At 41.8% G+C, this 16,985-nt stretch overlaps 1 protein-coding gene across 1 annotated transcript in view; it reads left to right on the forward strand.

The window, feature by feature from the left end:
• LOC139374169 (FH2 domain-containing protein 1-like) overlaps positions 1-16,985 on the forward strand; it is a 36,871-nt gene extending 19,886 nt beyond the window's left edge. Inside the window, exons 8-11 of the mRNA XM_071115181.1 lie at positions 10,344-10,414; positions 13,783-13,900; positions 14,237-14,401; positions 14,694-16,985. Of these exons, the coding sequence (XP_070971282.1) occupies positions 10,344-10,414; positions 13,783-13,900; positions 14,237-14,401; positions 14,694-16,985 (2,646 nt within the window). The remainder of the gene's footprint in view (positions 1-10,343; positions 10,415-13,782; positions 13,901-14,236; positions 14,402-14,693) is intronic.

A 16,985-nucleotide genomic window follows, 5' to 3' on the forward strand; every position in this document is an offset into this window, starting at 1 on the left:
GCACAAACTGGTTGAATCAATGTTGTTTCAACGTAATTTGTCCACATATTGAGACATGGAATCTAGGTGGAAAATACATTGGATTTGCAAAAAGTCATCAACTGTTGTTTTGAGGGTAAATTTTAAACCACAGGATTTTCAACATAGTCATAACTTTTATCAAATTCAACCTTGTTCAATTTGTACATTTGAAACAACATCAGATCTTCAACCTTATATCCACTATCAGAAAAAAAAACTACAAGCTGATCAGCTGATCTATCTACAGCTATGCTTTTGGTCTCTCGTCCAGGATTTTTATCTCTTAGTGATCCCTTCACGCGCCAATCCCTTTAGTAGCGGGATCGATTTGACAACATCCAGTGAAATTGCAGAGCGCCAAATTCAAATTACAGGAATATCAATATTCAACATTCACGAAAATATAAGTGTAATACATCAAAATAAAGCTTAACTTCTTGTTAATCCAGCCGCTGTGTCAGATTTCAAAAAGGCTTTACGGCAAAAGCAGACCATGCGATTATCACATGAAAATAATTTTTTAACCAGGCAGGTGCGACACAAAAGTCAGAAATAACGATGTAATAAATGCCTTACCTTTGAAGATCTTCTTCTTTTTGCAATCCCAAATGTCTCAGAGACACAACGAATGATCGTTTTGTTTGATAAATTCCTTCTTTATATCCCCAAAATGTCAATTTATTTGGCTCGTTTGATTCAGAAATACACCGGTTCCAACTCGCCCAACATGACTACAAAGTATCTAATAAGTTACCTGTAAACTTGGTCCAACACATTTCAAACAACATTCCTAATCCAACTTCAGGTATCCTAAAATGTAAATAATCGATCAAATTTAAGATGGGATAAACTGTTTCTAATACCGGATAAAAACAACGTGAAGCGAGTTCCTGTTCACGAGCACCTAAATAGTAGGGAACTTCAGAGTGACACATGGAATGAATAGCACTACTTCTTCATTTCTCAAAAGAAAAACATCGACCAATTTCTAAAGACTATTGACATCTAGTGGAAGCCATAAGAACTGCAGCCAGGTTCCTCATAAATAGGGTTTCCCATTGTAAACTATTGGGAAATCCTATGACCGCAATTTGTTTTCTTCCCTAGATGGTTTGTCCTCGGGGTTTAGCCTGCCAAATCAGTTCTGTTATATTCAGACATTATTCTAACAGTTTTAGAAACGTTAGAGTTTTCTATCCAAATCTACCAATTATATGCATATCCTAGCTTCTGGGTCTGAGTAAGAGGCAGTTTACTTTGGCACGATTTTCATCCGGAAAAGTTAAGCTCTACTTAACTTTAGAATATGTCACTGACTAATACCAATTTGTTATTGTGAGAATGATTATTGAGCGATCTCTTAATAACTAAATAGATTCACTGTTGTTATCGAAGTAATTTCAAGAGATGGGTTTAACAGAACAAATTTAAGCATACTTTATATGCCATATATCATCAATGATACTATTTAGGCCTATATTTAGCCTTTTATTATTAATATTATAAATATTATTATTGTTATAGAATTTGCAAAGTCATCTACAAAACTTTATTTAAAGTGTGTTTAAAGTTTGATTTGATTCACGTCTCCATTTCAGCCAAACATCTAACTTAAAAGAATATAACTAAAGTAAATTAAATAAAACAGTAAATGCATTTTAAATAAAGTTTGATTAGATTTTGTCATGATCTTTAACTTATATTTTTGATTGAGATGGAACAGTTATTTCAACATATCAATTATTAACTTGTTGATAAACTGGAATTAAAGTCAGACGAAGTCAATGGTACAAAATATACAATTCACAATTCTTAATCACTTTTGCAATGCACTTTTGCCTATTAAACTTGTCCACAAGTTAACAAATTATATGTTGGATTCACGTCTCCAACTAAACCAAAAATATAATTTCAAGAATAGGATTAAGTTTGTACCTCAGATTAAACTATCTAAGCATTAGATACAGCTCCTTTAAATGTTGATATTTGTATTACAAATATAACTTTTGTAATACAATTAATAGACTAAAGTTAGGCTATTTTACAAACTAATGTGACAGTATTTATTCAACCTTAAAATTAGTAACACATACAGAGCCACTTATTGTGGTTCCTGTAACTATAAAGATCTTCTTCTGTAATCATAGAAAGCGTGCATGTTCAAGATAGTATGCAAAGGTTGCAGGTCTGTGGAGATCTTCACAGTTGTTATAATAATCTGTGCAGAATATTAAACAGCATTGATTACTTGTACTTTTAATGTAATCTCAACTACAATACAGGTAATTCAGGGTTCACAGTGAAGCACACAGAAACTAGAGGCCATGAGTAAAGAATGGCTGAGTTATTGATAAATCAGATTTATGTGTCCATTTAAATAATTTGTAAATCCACTCCACAATGGCCTATCAACTTGAAACCGTTTAAGTTCGTCAGAGACATTACCATGATGAACCAAGTCTGGCATTGATATCCTAAATAATAAGGAAACTATTAACAATTTACTTTTGTTACGCTAATGCTTAAAATAAGTAAAGAATCTTCTCATGGACTAAAAGTCAGATTCACTGCAAATTTGGTTTTTGGTCATAATAGTCCCTACGTTGATGCATTCAAAGATGTCCACACTATACCAGTAGGTGCATATTAGCACATGCACTAATATGCTACAATTTGCTGAATGTACACACCAAATGTGGAATGTAGGCCTATTGTACATGTCTTAATTTAGTTCAAAAGCTAAGGGATTGGCCAAAACATGGCTAAGTTATTGACAAATAAAAAATCTAATTTCCCTTGTCCATTTAAAACAATGTAAATCGACTCCACAGTGGCTTATCAACTTGAAACGTATCATTGCTATCATGGCCATCCCTAAAATGAACCATACTGAATTTGGTATTGATATTTCAAAAAACAAGGAAACTATTAAAACTTCTTAGGGCTAGGCCCCTTTTTTTTCTCAATTTCCGCCTGAATGACGTGCCCAAAGTAAACTGTCTGCTGCTCAGGCCCTGAAGCCAGGATATGCATATAATTGGTACCATTGGAAATAAAACACTTTAAAGTTTGTAGAAATGTTCAAATAATGTAGGAGAATATAACACAATAGATATGGTAGGAGAAAATCCAAAGAAAAAAACTGGAATTTTTTGTTATTGTTGAGAGACCATCCTCTTAGAATGGCAAGTATACGTTCATATTGAAAATTAGCTCCCTGGATGCAATTCCTATGGCTTCCACAGGAATGTCAGCAGTCTATGTCAGCAGTCTATGTTCAAGGTTTTAGGCTTGTAACTTCAAAAACGAATAAGAAATATCAGTTTTAGTACAGGGATACAGTCTTGGAAATTTGTGTTTGTGCGCCATGAAGACAGGACACACCTGCTAAAATGAGTTTCCTATTGAACATACGTCTTTCCGTAAGCAATATTATAGTTTGATTACATTTTAGGGTATCTGAGAAGTAAATAGAAACTTATTTTGACTGGTTGAAACAAAGAAATAAATGATTAAGATAAAGATAAAAAATGATTTTATCTAACAAAATGACAATACATGTTATAGCTGGGACCCTTTGGATGAAAAATCAGAGGAAGATTTTCAAAAAGTAAGTGAATATTTAATCGCTATTTGTGAATTTATGAAACCTGTGCCGGTGGAAATATATTTTGATGTGGGGCGCCATCCTCAAACGATCGCATGGCATGTTTTCGCTGTAATAGCTACTGTAAATCGGACAGTGCAGTTAGATTAACAAGAATTTTAGCTTTCAACCGATAGAAGACACTTATATGTACCTAAATGTTTCAAATCCATACTTTTTATGATTATTTATTAGAATTGCACGCCCTCCAGTTTCACCGGAAGTTGTCCCGCTAGCTGGATGCCTAGCCCTAAAAGATTTTAACAACTCATTCTTTGCATGTGTAACACTAATGCTCAAAATCATCTGCATTTACCTTATCCTCATGAAAAATGTCAGAATCACTTCAGATGTTGTATTTAGACTCATTACATCAGTCTTTAATGTTTTTTGAGACCTTTGTGCCTATAGATGCATGTTAGCACTAATGCTACAAATATGCTAATGCTACAAATACGTTGGAAAAATGTTATTTAAAAAAATATTTTTTGCATTATCCTATTTGCTATAGTACACCTATAGGTACAATGGAGCCATATTTGAATGCAGCAACACATTTTTAAGTCAGATTGACTCAAGATTTGGTATATAGACTCCATGAATTAGCCTCTAATGAATTTTAGATTTATAAGGTGCTGCATTCAAAGTCGGCCACGGTACACCACTAGATTGCACCATATCAAACCAGGGCTATAAGAACTGAACCGATGGACATGGGGCCATGAAATGTGTCATGTAGATCTTATATGAATATAAAGTCACTGCAACCTTAGATGGGTGCACCAGACGAATTGGTGGCACTATAGATGTCATTGGCACTAGTGGCACCATAGGGATACTAGAGTAATTACTATTGATCAAATGGACTTTGTCTCATGCAAATGAGTGTTAGGTTTAAATTATGCAGGCGAACAATGTGATGTAATTGTGATAAGTATATCTGTATAATCACACATAGTTGCCCTTTTATGTAGTCTGAACTTGAAAAGTGGCTATTTTATTTGGGTCCTGCCGCTTGCGCAGTCAGCGTATTACATCTGTGAGAGTGTATTGAAGTATTTTGGAATGCTAATGTGGAGTGTACCAACTGAGATTTAAATAATTTACTAAAACAGATAGATTTTTTTTTATTTAACCTTTATTTAACTAGGCAAGTCAGTTAATAACAAATGCTTATTTACAATCACGGCCTACCCCGGACGACACCGGTCCAATTGTGCACCGCCCTATGGGACTCCCAATCACGTCTGGACATCCTGGAATCAAACCAGGGACTGTAGTGACACCTCTTGCACTGAGATAAGGCGCCTTAGACTGCTGCTCCCCTCTGGAGCCCCAGAATTCAAAGATGACCACAATATACCAATAAACACAAATCTAAACCATTAGTCAAATTGACCCCAGAATTGGTTTATAAACTCAATACATTAAGTAAGGACTTTAAGAATGATTACCTGCTGGATTCAAAGGTAACCAACTTACAGCACGAGACAAAACTTCACTTTTGGTATTGAAAGATAAACATGGTAATGCTTTCACGGATTGCACGTAAATGAATAAAGTCACATGATATAGTGCTTGCTTTGCTATCCAACTGATCTCGTGTCCTTTCTGTCATCCTGTAAACCCTGTTGCTCACAGCTATATAATGGTTTTGCTATTAGATTAAGCACAGTGAGAACACATTAAGTTGTTGTACACTGAGTATACAAAACATTAAGGACACCTGCTCTTTCAATGTCACAGACTGACCAGGTGAATCCAGGTGAAAGCTATGATCCCTTATTGAAGGTATTCCTAAAGTTTGTTTGGAAGGGAACACCCCCCTGAAATGTACAAAAATGAATGGGAACATATTGGTACCGTACGAAACATATACACGGTGTCCAATACCACTCAATTGGACGTTGTTTCATTCAAAGTTGATTGCAAATGCCATATGGCAAATGCCAAGTGTAACTCTGCAAAAATCCAATAGATGGCGAGTGCGCTCCACTGTAATTTTTCATATTGCAAATGTAACACAAGGCAAGACCCAAGTGTAAAAATTTTAACATTTTGTCAAAACGTATCACCCCCTTAAAAAAGTGCTTCTGGACCGTTTTACGAAATTCTTTAGATTTTTTTTTTGTCAATTAAACATGTACAGTATAAGAACTGTATGAACATACTTTTGTCAAAGTTTATTATCATAATTTCTTTTTTTACTTGTCCATAAGGCATACAGTGGGGAGAACAAGTATTTGATATACTGCCGATTTTGCAGGTTTTCCTACTTACAAAGCATGTAGAGGTCTGTAATTTTTATCATAGGTGCACTTCAACTGTGAGAGACAGAATCTAAAACAAAAATCCAGAAAATCACATTGTATGATTTTTAAGTAATTAATTTGCATTTTATTGCATGACATAAGTATTTGATCATCTACCAGCCAGTAAGAATTCCGGCTCTCACAGACCTGTTAGTTTTTCTTTAAGAAGCTCTCCTGTTCTCCACTCATTACCTGTATTAACTGCACCTGTTTGAACTCATTACCTGTATAAAATACACCTGTCCACACACTCAATCAAACAGACTCCAACCTCTCCACAATGGCCAAGACTCAAACAGACTCCAACCTCTCCACAATGGCCAAGACCAGAGAGCTGTGTGAGGACATCAGGAATAAAATTGTAGACCTGCACAAGGCTGGGATGGGATACAGGACAATAGACAAGCAGCTTGGTGAGAAGGCAACAACTGTTGGCGCAATTATTCGAAAATGGAAGAAGTTCAAGATGACTGTATGTTTTGTCCATTTGCAATATGATTTCATAGGAAGTCAGTCAAAAGTCACTTTAAAAAATTTTGGGGGGCCAAATGCCATAAGAAATCTCCAAATGCAATAATGAAAGATTTGAAAGTACCAAATCAGGATGTTATGTCCATTTGCCATGTACGATCAATGGCAGTTGGTTTACAAACCCAAAAGTCAGTGAACCATGTCCAAAAGGCATTTATACTGCCAAAATTATATATAGCACTATGTTAAGCCATGAATCAACCTAGATGGTCTATTTGTCATGTATGATGAGGGAGAAGTGGGACTGTTGTTTTTTAACGATTTTTTGAAAAATGTCCAAAATGACAAGGGGCACGGGTGGGGGGTGCTCCCTACCCAACCATGGACCCCTTGCTACCCCGTAATGGCATTCAAAACCATTTTAAAAATGTGCGCCTGGTAACCCGTTCCAATCAACAGGTGCACGGCTGTGCATTTGCAATATGTTTCAATGTGCATCACAAATTTGACATGCTCAAAAATTCTGCGGAAATGCAAAATTGACTGGCCTGATGAACTCGGGATGGCCGGGCTGTGATAGTGGTTCCTCTACATCGCTCGTTGTGTTGATTTCATCATGTCCATTTGGTGATGTTTTTTCACTGTTGAATCATATTGCAAATGCCCTCTGCATTTGCAATATGTTTCAATGGGCATTTACCATCACGAATTTGACATGCTCAAAAAAACTGCAGGAATGCGAAATTGACTGGCCCGATGAACTCGGGATGGCCAGGCAGTGATTCTGGTTCCTATCCATCGCTCGTTGGTGTTGATTTCAGAGTGGCATTTTGGTGATGGTACCTCACTGTTTAAACATATTGCAAATGGACAAAAGTCAGCCAGCAAGTCACCGTCCATCAGTCAATTAGATATCATTCTGACACCAACCTGATACAAACTGACCCCACACCCACTTTTTCCAACTTGTTTAGAAGCCAATTCAGAGCCAATATTCAGAGCTGGCCCAAAATTCACAGCACCTTCTGTTCAAACCATATTAAAAACATAAAATACGTAGTTACGTTCTAGCTGCGGGTCCAGTTCTGACATTATATGTAGGCCTAGCTGAGGCGACCCCGAATCCCAAGTTTCGGCTCGACAGGTCATTCGGTGCCCGAGCAACGACCTTAATTGGTGTTGAAACTCCACATTTTACGGGCGTTGCTATGGGATCCTTGAATAAGCTATCGGACAGAAACGTTGGGGTCCGTCTCTATGGGCCGAGCCGGTTTCAATGCACCTAGTCTTGCGACTCTGGGACTTTCTAAATGTGATGTCAAAATGAATTGAAGTTATTGCAAATGTACGAGGCTGTTTCTCTTTCCGATAACCTTCTAGAGCCACGTAACTCAACACACACTATCGACTGGAGGTCTAGAACAGGTTTCTAAAGTTTCAGAACTCTAAGTCAAACGGTTCTTTTTTAGTTAGAACAAAGGTAACTATTGCAGACACTGTCTGTCTCTTTAACCCTTCGAAACAGCCCCTATGACACCATTTTAAGGCACTTCCGGTTAGCACAGGAAGCTAGCTATAAGTAAACACATATCCTGATTGGGGTATGCTTTTACAGAATTCTGAGTTTTAAGTGTTTACGTTAAGAACTGACCGATTTACACAGGGTTGAATGCACTATTTATCACAAACTGCTGGTTGGGGATGGAAAAACACTTTTAGGGTGATTTTAACCACTTCCGGTTGCTCCAGGAAGCTTAGAATCAACACAGGTAGACCTCATAGGGCCTGATGGATTGTCATCGAAGACAGGTTCATAAGACATTCATAACCCACATAGGCTTCAGGTTGAATTTAGGGGTGCAGGCAATGTATTCCTATGGTGAGAGAAGTCATTGAAAACTGTTTGATGTAAACACCTTCTTTTAACTGTTAAGGGTTAATGCCACATGGTCAAGGTTAGGCTTGCACAGATCGAGAGGACCTCAGAAATGTTCCTGAGGTCTAATTGTGGTTCTAATCCTAACTGTTCTCCCGCTGTCACCCAAAGGCACCAGCAATTTAGGGCCAGGCTTCATTATGCGCCTACTTTTTTCATGGTCGCTGAGCTCAGACCGAGCAAGCTACGGTCTAGTGGGGCATCTCGTTGAACTCGGCACAGCCGAGAGATTATGATAATGCCAATTGCAGGCTCTGAGTGTCTTTAAGCACCGCACTTTGTCACTCCATCCTTGCTGTGTGTGTGTGTGTGTGTGTGTGTGTGTGCGCGTGTGCGCGTGTGTGTGTGTGTGTGTGTGTGTGTGTGTGTGTGTGTGTGTGTGTGTGTGTGTGTGTGTGTGTGTGTGTGAGAGAGAGAGAGAGAGAGAGAGCTTTTCTTTGACATCTGTTGGGAGAAATGACTGACTTACAGTTCACGAGGGTTGCCTAATCACACATATGAAGTTTTGAAAAGATCTGACTTTTTTAACCCTTCGAAACAGCACATATGACACCATTTTAAGGCACTTCCGGTTTACACAGGAAGCTGAAAGTGAACACATATCCTCCTTGGGGTAGGCACTTATAGAATTTTGAGTTTTAAGTCTTTATGTTCAGAACTGACTTATTTACAGAGGGTTGAATGAGTGTGTGTTATTTCAGAAAATCACAGAACTCCGAAACACACTTCAAAAAGATTTGTCTGAACACGCTGCAACTGGATCTGTAACTTTAAAAAAAATAAACCTTTTTTTGAACATCACCAATTGTACATTGTACGATTTTTCTTAAATTACAATAGATAAATGGCTGGTTCTTTTTTTCCTGACACCGTAGGTTCATTTACTTTGACGTGAAGCAATGAAATTATTGCTCTATTTTCATTTTTGACATTTAATCCCAGAAAAATGGCCATAACTCAGAAAACGTTGAGGCTTCGACGCCATCTTGTTTAGGGCCAACTGCCCATTATGCCAAACCTATGCTCACCAAGTTTCGTCTACCAAGTCTTTTCCGTTTAGGAGAAAAGGCCACGTCGTGATTGGTGATGTTTTGTACATTTGCAATATGATTCCATTTGCACTCTTGTGGGATTTACCGGGACAGCGGAAAAATTACCAAAATTTGATAAAACGGAAACCGAATGTCCGAGAGACTTCGTTTGATGACTTCCTGGAAGATCCGGCCCTGCTGCACGGCCCGCCGCAGTCCGCAAATTTTAGAAACGTTAGTAAGGGACTGTACATTTGCAATGTGGACTTTCTCACTAACCAATGTCAAAATGTTCCATTAAGGTATGTTATACTCAGTGTATGGACACAAAATATCTGACATTGTATTCCCATTTGATAACACATTTAGATGACAACTAAACCAAACATCAGACATTGTTTTTTCATTGGAATTTGGTTTTGCTTTTAGAAGGTTGAAAGCATAGTGACACATTGGGAATTTAACAAACTTCTGGCTGTCTTTTGAGTGGGTCAATAAAGGTTTCTCATTGATCAACGTCTCAACCGAATATTACCAACATTTCCATGTTTAAATGACGTGGTGTGCCCAGTGGGTCAGAATTCAGTAGTTTATTTGAATTAGGTTGTTAGAATTTGAAATGTGTGAATACGTCTTTTTTGACACAGAAAAAGGAGAGGCTTTCCACAGATGCCTTTTAGACGGCAGAGAAGTTGTCTCCCGTAAATATTCCATGACATCGATGTTTGAGTAAACAGAGACTAAATGAAAGAAATGTTGAATATTGCAGGATGGCAGATGTTAAGGAGTTGAGTTCCACCGTCTGTATGTATTTTCAAGCTTTTTTCAAGCTTTCAGATTGGAAATTACAAGCGGGATATGGGTGTACATAAAACATAATAAAGCATTATACAAGGCTAATCATAATTCATTTTCTATCTACTCAGGAGGCACAGAAGAAGGACGAGAAGCTGCTGAAGTTCCCTGAGAAACTTCAGGAAATCCAGAGCGCTTCCAGGTAAATAGTCCTTCATTATGCGGTCTTCATGATGTCGGAAACAAACTGGGAATAAGTCGTTTGAACAGTCCTCCAACTCATAATTTCCATAAATTCAAGACACTCAGGTGTCAAATATGTGCCGCAACTACAACGTCACCTATTCAGGAAATTATTTAGAAGACAGCATTTTCAGCAGTTAAATGCAACAACAATACATTATTTATCAAAATCAATCAAAAAAAGAAACGTCCTCTCACTGTCAAGTGCGTTTATTTTCAGCAAACTTAACATGTGTAAATATTTGTATGAACATAACAAGATTCAGCAACTGAGACATAAACTGAACAAGTTCCACAGACATGTGACTAACAGAACTAGAATAATGTGTCCTTGAACAAAGGGGAGGGCTCAAAATCAAAGTAACAGTCAGTTGCTGGTGTGGCCACCGGCTGCATTAAGTACTGCTCCTCATGGACTGCACCAGATTTGACAGTTCTTGCTGTGAGATGTTACCCCACTCTTCCACCAAGGCACCTGCAAGTTCCCTGATATTTCTTGGGGGAATGGCCCTAGCCCTCACCCTCCGATCCAACAGGTCCCAGACGTGCTCAATGGGATTGAGATCCGGGCCCTTCACTGGCCATGGCAGAACACTGACATTCCTGTCTTGCAGGAAATCAAACACAGAACGAGCAGTATGGCTGGTGGCATTGTCATGCTGGAGGGTCATGTCAGGATGAGCCTGCAGGAAGGGTACCACATGAGGTAGGAGGATGTCTTCCCTGTAACGCACAGCGCTGAGATTGCCTGCAATGACAACAAGCTCAGTCCGATGATGCTGTGACACACCACCCCAGACCATGAACAACACCCCACCTCCAAAACGATCCCGCTCCAGATTACAGGCCTCAGTGTAACACTCATTCCTTCGAAGATAAACGCAAATCCGACCATCACCCCTGGTGAGACGAAACCGTGACTCGTCAGTGAAGAGCACTTTTTGCCAGTCCTGTCTGGTCCAGCGACGGTGGTTTTGTGCCCATAAGCGATGTTGTTGCCGGTGATGTCTGGTGAGGACCTGCCTTACAACAAGCCTACAAAGCCTCGGTCCAGCCCCTCTCTCACCTGGTGTAACTCGGGAAGTTGTTGTTGCCATCCTGTACCTGTCCCGCAGGTGTGATGTTCAGATGTACCGATCCTGTGCAGGTGTTGTTACATGTGGTCTGCCACTGCGAGGACGATCAGCTGTCCGTCTCCCTGTAGCGCTGTCTTAGGCGTCTCACAGTACGGACATTACAATGTATTGCCCTGGCCACATCTGCAGTCCTCATGCCTCCTTGCAGCATGCCTAAGGCACGTTCACACAGATGAGCAGGGACACTGGGCATCTTTCTTTTGGTGTTTTTCAGAGTCAGTAGAAAGGCTTTTTTAGTGTCCTAAGTTTTCATAACTGTGACCTTAATTGCCTACCGTCTGTAAGCTGTTAGTGTCTTAATGACTGTTCCACAGGTGCATGTTCATTAATTATTTATAGTTCATTGAACAAGCATGGGAAACAGTGTTTAAACCCTTTACAATGAAGATCTGTGAAGTTCTTTGGATTTTTACCAATTATTTTTGAAAGACAGGGTCCTGAAAAAGGGGCATTTATTTTTTTGCTGAATTTATTTATACTGTTTTTGAACACTGTAATTTGATTTTGACCATAATAACTGTAGTTTATGGTTAACATACCTAGTTAGCCGTTAGCCAATTGGCATTTTCAATGACTTCAAAGTACGTGAATACATACAACTTAATGTTCAGAGTTTGTAAGTTTTGTTTCAAAACACTCTGACGTCAAGGACACAGCATTTGCACTGCTTTCCTTTGACAGGAGTTTTAGAACTAGTTCACCTAGAACACGCCCAGTCAATTTCACACCCATTATCTATGAATGCCCTATACTGTATAAGGACTTTTAATGGGCTCTTTTCACAATCAATATCACTAACTCAGTTCCTGGGATGCTATGTGTAGCCTATAGGTTCTTGCTTCAGCCACTGTTCTTAGAGAGCATTAGCACGATTATTTTCCTCCATTAGCCCTATCTGTATATGTTGCCTTTATATGACTACTACTGGAGGATGGTTTGTGCTTAAAGCTGCAGTCTGGTAACATTTCTGCTGCCCCACCCACAACATTTCTGCTGCCCCAGCCACATCCCTTAGCTGTTTACCTGCAGAGAGCTGGGACCAAAGTAACAAAGCCTACCATCAGTAACACACTACACCACCAGGGACTCAAATCCTGCAGTGTGTCCCCCTGCTTAAGCCAGTACATGTCCAGGCCCGTCTGAAGTTTGCTAGAGAGCATTTGGATGATCCACAAGAAGATTGGGAGAATGTCATATGGTCAGATGAAACCAAAATATAACTTTTTGGTAAAAACTCAACTCGTCGTGTTTGGAGGACAAAGAATGCTGAGTTGCATCCAAAGAACACCATACCTACTGTGAAGCATGGGGGTGGAAACATCATGCTTTGGGGCTGTTTTTCTGCAAAGGGACCAAGATGACTGATCCGTGTAAAGGAAAGAATGAATGGGGCCATGTATCGTGAGATTTTGAGTGAAAACCTCCTTCCATCAGCAAGGGCATTGAAGATGAAACGTGGCTGGGTCTTTCAGCATGACAATGATCCCAAACACACGCCAACGAAGGAGTGGCTTCGTAAGAAGCATTTCAAGGTCCTGGAGTGGCCTAGCCAATCTCCAGATCTCAACCCCATAGAAAATCTTTGGAGGGAGTTGAAAGTCCGTGTTGCCCAGCAACAGCCCCAAAACATCACTGCTCTAGAGGAGATCTGCATGGAGGAATGGGCCAAAATACCAGAAACAGTGTGTGAAAACCTTGTGAAGACATACAGAAAACGTTTCACCCCTGTCATTGCCAACAAAGGGTATATAAACAAAGTATTGAGATAAACTTTTGTTATTGACCAAATTCTTATTTTCCACCATAATTTGCAAATAAATTCATTAAAAATCCTACAATGTGATTTTCTGGATTTTTTTTCTCATTTTGTCTGACATAGTTGAAGTGTACCTATGATGAAAATTACAGGCCTCTCTCATCTTTTTAAGTGGGAGAACTTGCACAATTGGTGGCTGACTAAATACTTTTTTGCCCCACTGTGTGTATGTGTGTGTGTGTGTGTGTGTGTGTGTGTGTGTGTGTGTGTGTGTATATATATAATATACGCCTTTTAAAATACACTTTAATCTATTTTATGGGTGGTTACAGCAGGAATCAAACACACAACCCTGATGTTGCGAGTGCCACGCTCTACCAACTGAGCCACACAATGTATTTTAACAGCCTTTGGATGATTTGCATATCCCCGCAGAATATCAGTGGAAAACATTGAGTTGGAGTTCTCGTCTCTCTACGTCAGGACCAGATCCCTGGAGGAGAAGGTCCAGAGTGACCCAGAGCTCCTGGAGCAGCTGAACCCCTTCCTGCAGGTGGCAGCACATTTAGTCAGAATCTAATTTAGGAATTCTGCCCTGTGAATGCTGATTACGGTGCATGAGGGCGGCACACAGTGAAGGCATCCTTAGCCAGTTGTGGTATATAAGGGGATCCTAGGGTGACTGTAAAAAAAGAAATGTATATCACTATGGTCTCAATTGGAAGAACACCCTATAAGCATAAGAAAATATTGGCCAATATGGGCTAATATCCTAAATCCCTGATATACGGTATCACCAAGCCCCCTGTTTTTGGTATATTTTGATGGTAATAATATGTTATAATTCTTTTATATCTTATCTGTGTCCATTGTCTGCCATCCCCAACAGTGCTCCACAAGGACACTCCTGGACCTGAAGAGGTGTAGGCTGGACCTGCGGAAGGAGGGTAAATCGCTTATTGACTTCTTCTGTGAAGACAAGGACACCTTCATGCTGGATGAGTGCTTCCGCATCTTACAGGACTTCTGTCTCAAGTTCAAAAAGGCTGTTAAGGTGAGGTCTTTTCTTTAAATATTTCAATTTCAAATCTTAAGTCTCTACTAAGTAGTTTCAGATAAGTAATGTAACTCACATTCTCTATCTAACCTACAAATGCACACTTACATTAACCTGCACTGCATTTCCTGAAGTAACAAAACTAATAAACTCTTCAAAAGGACATACTGATGTAGATGTATGTAAACATATAACAAAATGTGGAAAAAGTCAAGGGGTCTGAATACTTTCCGAAGACACTGTACACAATATGTTATTTATTAGCCCGTCCTTTCGCTGTCTCCGTCAGGATAACCGGGAGCGGGAGCATAAAGAGGCGGCCAGGCAGCGGCGTCTCAGAGAGCTGGAGGAGAAGCGCTTTGCCTGGAATGCCGACCAGCAGCAGGCTGCTGGCGCAAGTAATGGCGGCTTCGGCCGCAGCAGCAGCGAGAACGACATGGATATGCTCACCAAGGAGGGCCTCCTGGACCTCCTCCAGCAGCGTCCCGCCAGCCCCCACAGCCCCCTGGGTCGTTCAGCCAGCGCCCGTCGCCACCGCCACACCGTGGCCGCCATGGCCGACCGCGAGCTTAACGAATACCTGGAGCTGTTCGGCAGTGACACGGCACTACCAGCTGACTATGCCAACAAGTTCAACAGCCTGCCGCGCTCCGGCCGCACCCTCCATCGGAGAACCGCCCCCTGTCTTGTGTCCCAGGATGACAACCACAAGCTGGGGAATGGGCAGCAGGTGCTGGCCACGTCACACCGGGCTGAGACGGAGCCCATCAGCCCCTTGGCCATGTACTCTTTCACAGGCTTTAATGCCAACGAGGAACCGTATAACAATAATAACAATTACACGACCGTGTCCGAGGGGAGCTATCTGCCTCGCTCATGTCAGAACCGTAACGTCTTTCAGAAGACGCCCAACCCCGGAGCGAGCGTCACGGCACACATGAACGTCAGCGTGGAGAGGCACACTCTAGTCCTGGGAATTCAACAGTTTGACCTCCCCAGTCCGAACAATAACACAAATCAAATGCACTTCGTTGACCACAAAGACTTGGTGGTAGCGGACTTGGAAATGAAGACGGAATCTCCAAAGACACTCATTTTGGATACCCCTCCTCCTTGTCCAAAGAGTTTGGAAAGAGGACCAGAGCCTGTGGCGTGGGAAGGTAAAATGCCGTCCTCTCAGTTTGTGGTTGGCTCGCTTCAGAAGGAGGAAGAGGAGGAAAGCAGCACCGTCTCCTCAACCACCTGTGATATGCCCCTCCCTCTTGACCCCTCTGTATCCAATAAGAAACCGGTGTTCTACATCTTAGACTGCACAGAAACGGACTGCTCCGTAGCGCTTGACTACTCTGAGATCGAAAGCTCGCCTCTAATGAGGGAAGGATTGGTTCCTGATGTAAAAAACACTGACTGCAACAACATCCAGGGGAACCTTCGAGACCCCTGCTCACTATCCTCCAACTCCAACTTTGATTCCACATCCAAAAACGATCAGTCCGTCTCTGCCTCCACAAATGAGCTGTCGGTGTCAAAGTCCACAGATGAACGTGCCCCATCCGTTGGCTCACTCGTCACCACGGAAGAGGGTGACACAGATAGCTGGGACACGGCAGAGGCTAGGCAGGTGGGCGAGAAAGCTGTACAGACATATAGCCATAAACCAACAAACGCCAAGACCAAGAATGTGTCAAAAGTTTCCAAAAACAGCAAAGTGGTTTGCGGCGTCAGGATATTGACCACCACTGAGAACCAGGGCATGCGGAAGGTGGTGCCCATCACCAAGCTAAGCCGGACTGGCCATAATGCCAGGCGGGTGGAGAGACGCGCCGGGGGCCATGAGGGTGCCAGGCAGCCGCTCATCGACAAGAGCACCCCAGCCAGGGAGAGGGGTGAGAAGACCGGTTGGCCCGCCCGCCACTCCAGCTTGCCCCCAGAGACCAAATCCCAGGGGAATGCTGGCTTCTCTGGCTGGGCACGTGACCTCAACCTGCGAAAGCCCTCCTTCCGCAAGCCCAGCGCCAAGCCGCTGAGGAACCTGCCCAAGGCACCGCCGGAGGAGAAGATGTGCCGCTCCACCATGAGAGCCCTGGCTGCTCAGGCCCAAGGTCAGGTTAGGACACCCTCTGAGGCTAGCGCTCCCGAGACACTTACTCACAGCTCCAAAACCCCATCAGCCACCCTGCCTGGCTGGGCACGCAACACTGTGGCCTCCTCCTCTCGGACCACCAAGAAGGAACTCGCTCCAACCCTCTCCAACCCCCCGACCCCCTCCAGGAGCCCCTCTCTCCTGTCCCGGAGCAGCTCCCAGAGTCAAGCACCCGCTCGGCCTCAAGCCGCTGCCACAACCACACCTCCTGCCAAAGGGGGGCAGCATTCACCCCGGGGGGAGGAGAAGGAAAAGGCCCAAGGGGGTGGTCTGCAGAGGGTGCAGAGCGTCAGGGCATCAAGCCGGGCGAGCACTCAGCGTAGCGACACCCCCCCATCGCCGCCCACCCGTGGGCGCTCACGCAAGAGCAGCAGCTTCTCCGAAAAATCTGTCCAATCCACTACGTCATGTAGGACCGTCAAGCCCACCTGGAAGTAG

The sequence above is a fragment of the Oncorhynchus clarkii genome, chromosome 19 (assembly GCF_045791955.1).
Source record: "Oncorhynchus clarkii lewisi isolate Uvic-CL-2024 chromosome 19, UVic_Ocla_1.0, whole genome shotgun sequence".
NCBI lineage: Eukaryota > Metazoa > Chordata > Actinopteri > Salmoniformes > Salmonidae > Oncorhynchus > Oncorhynchus clarkii.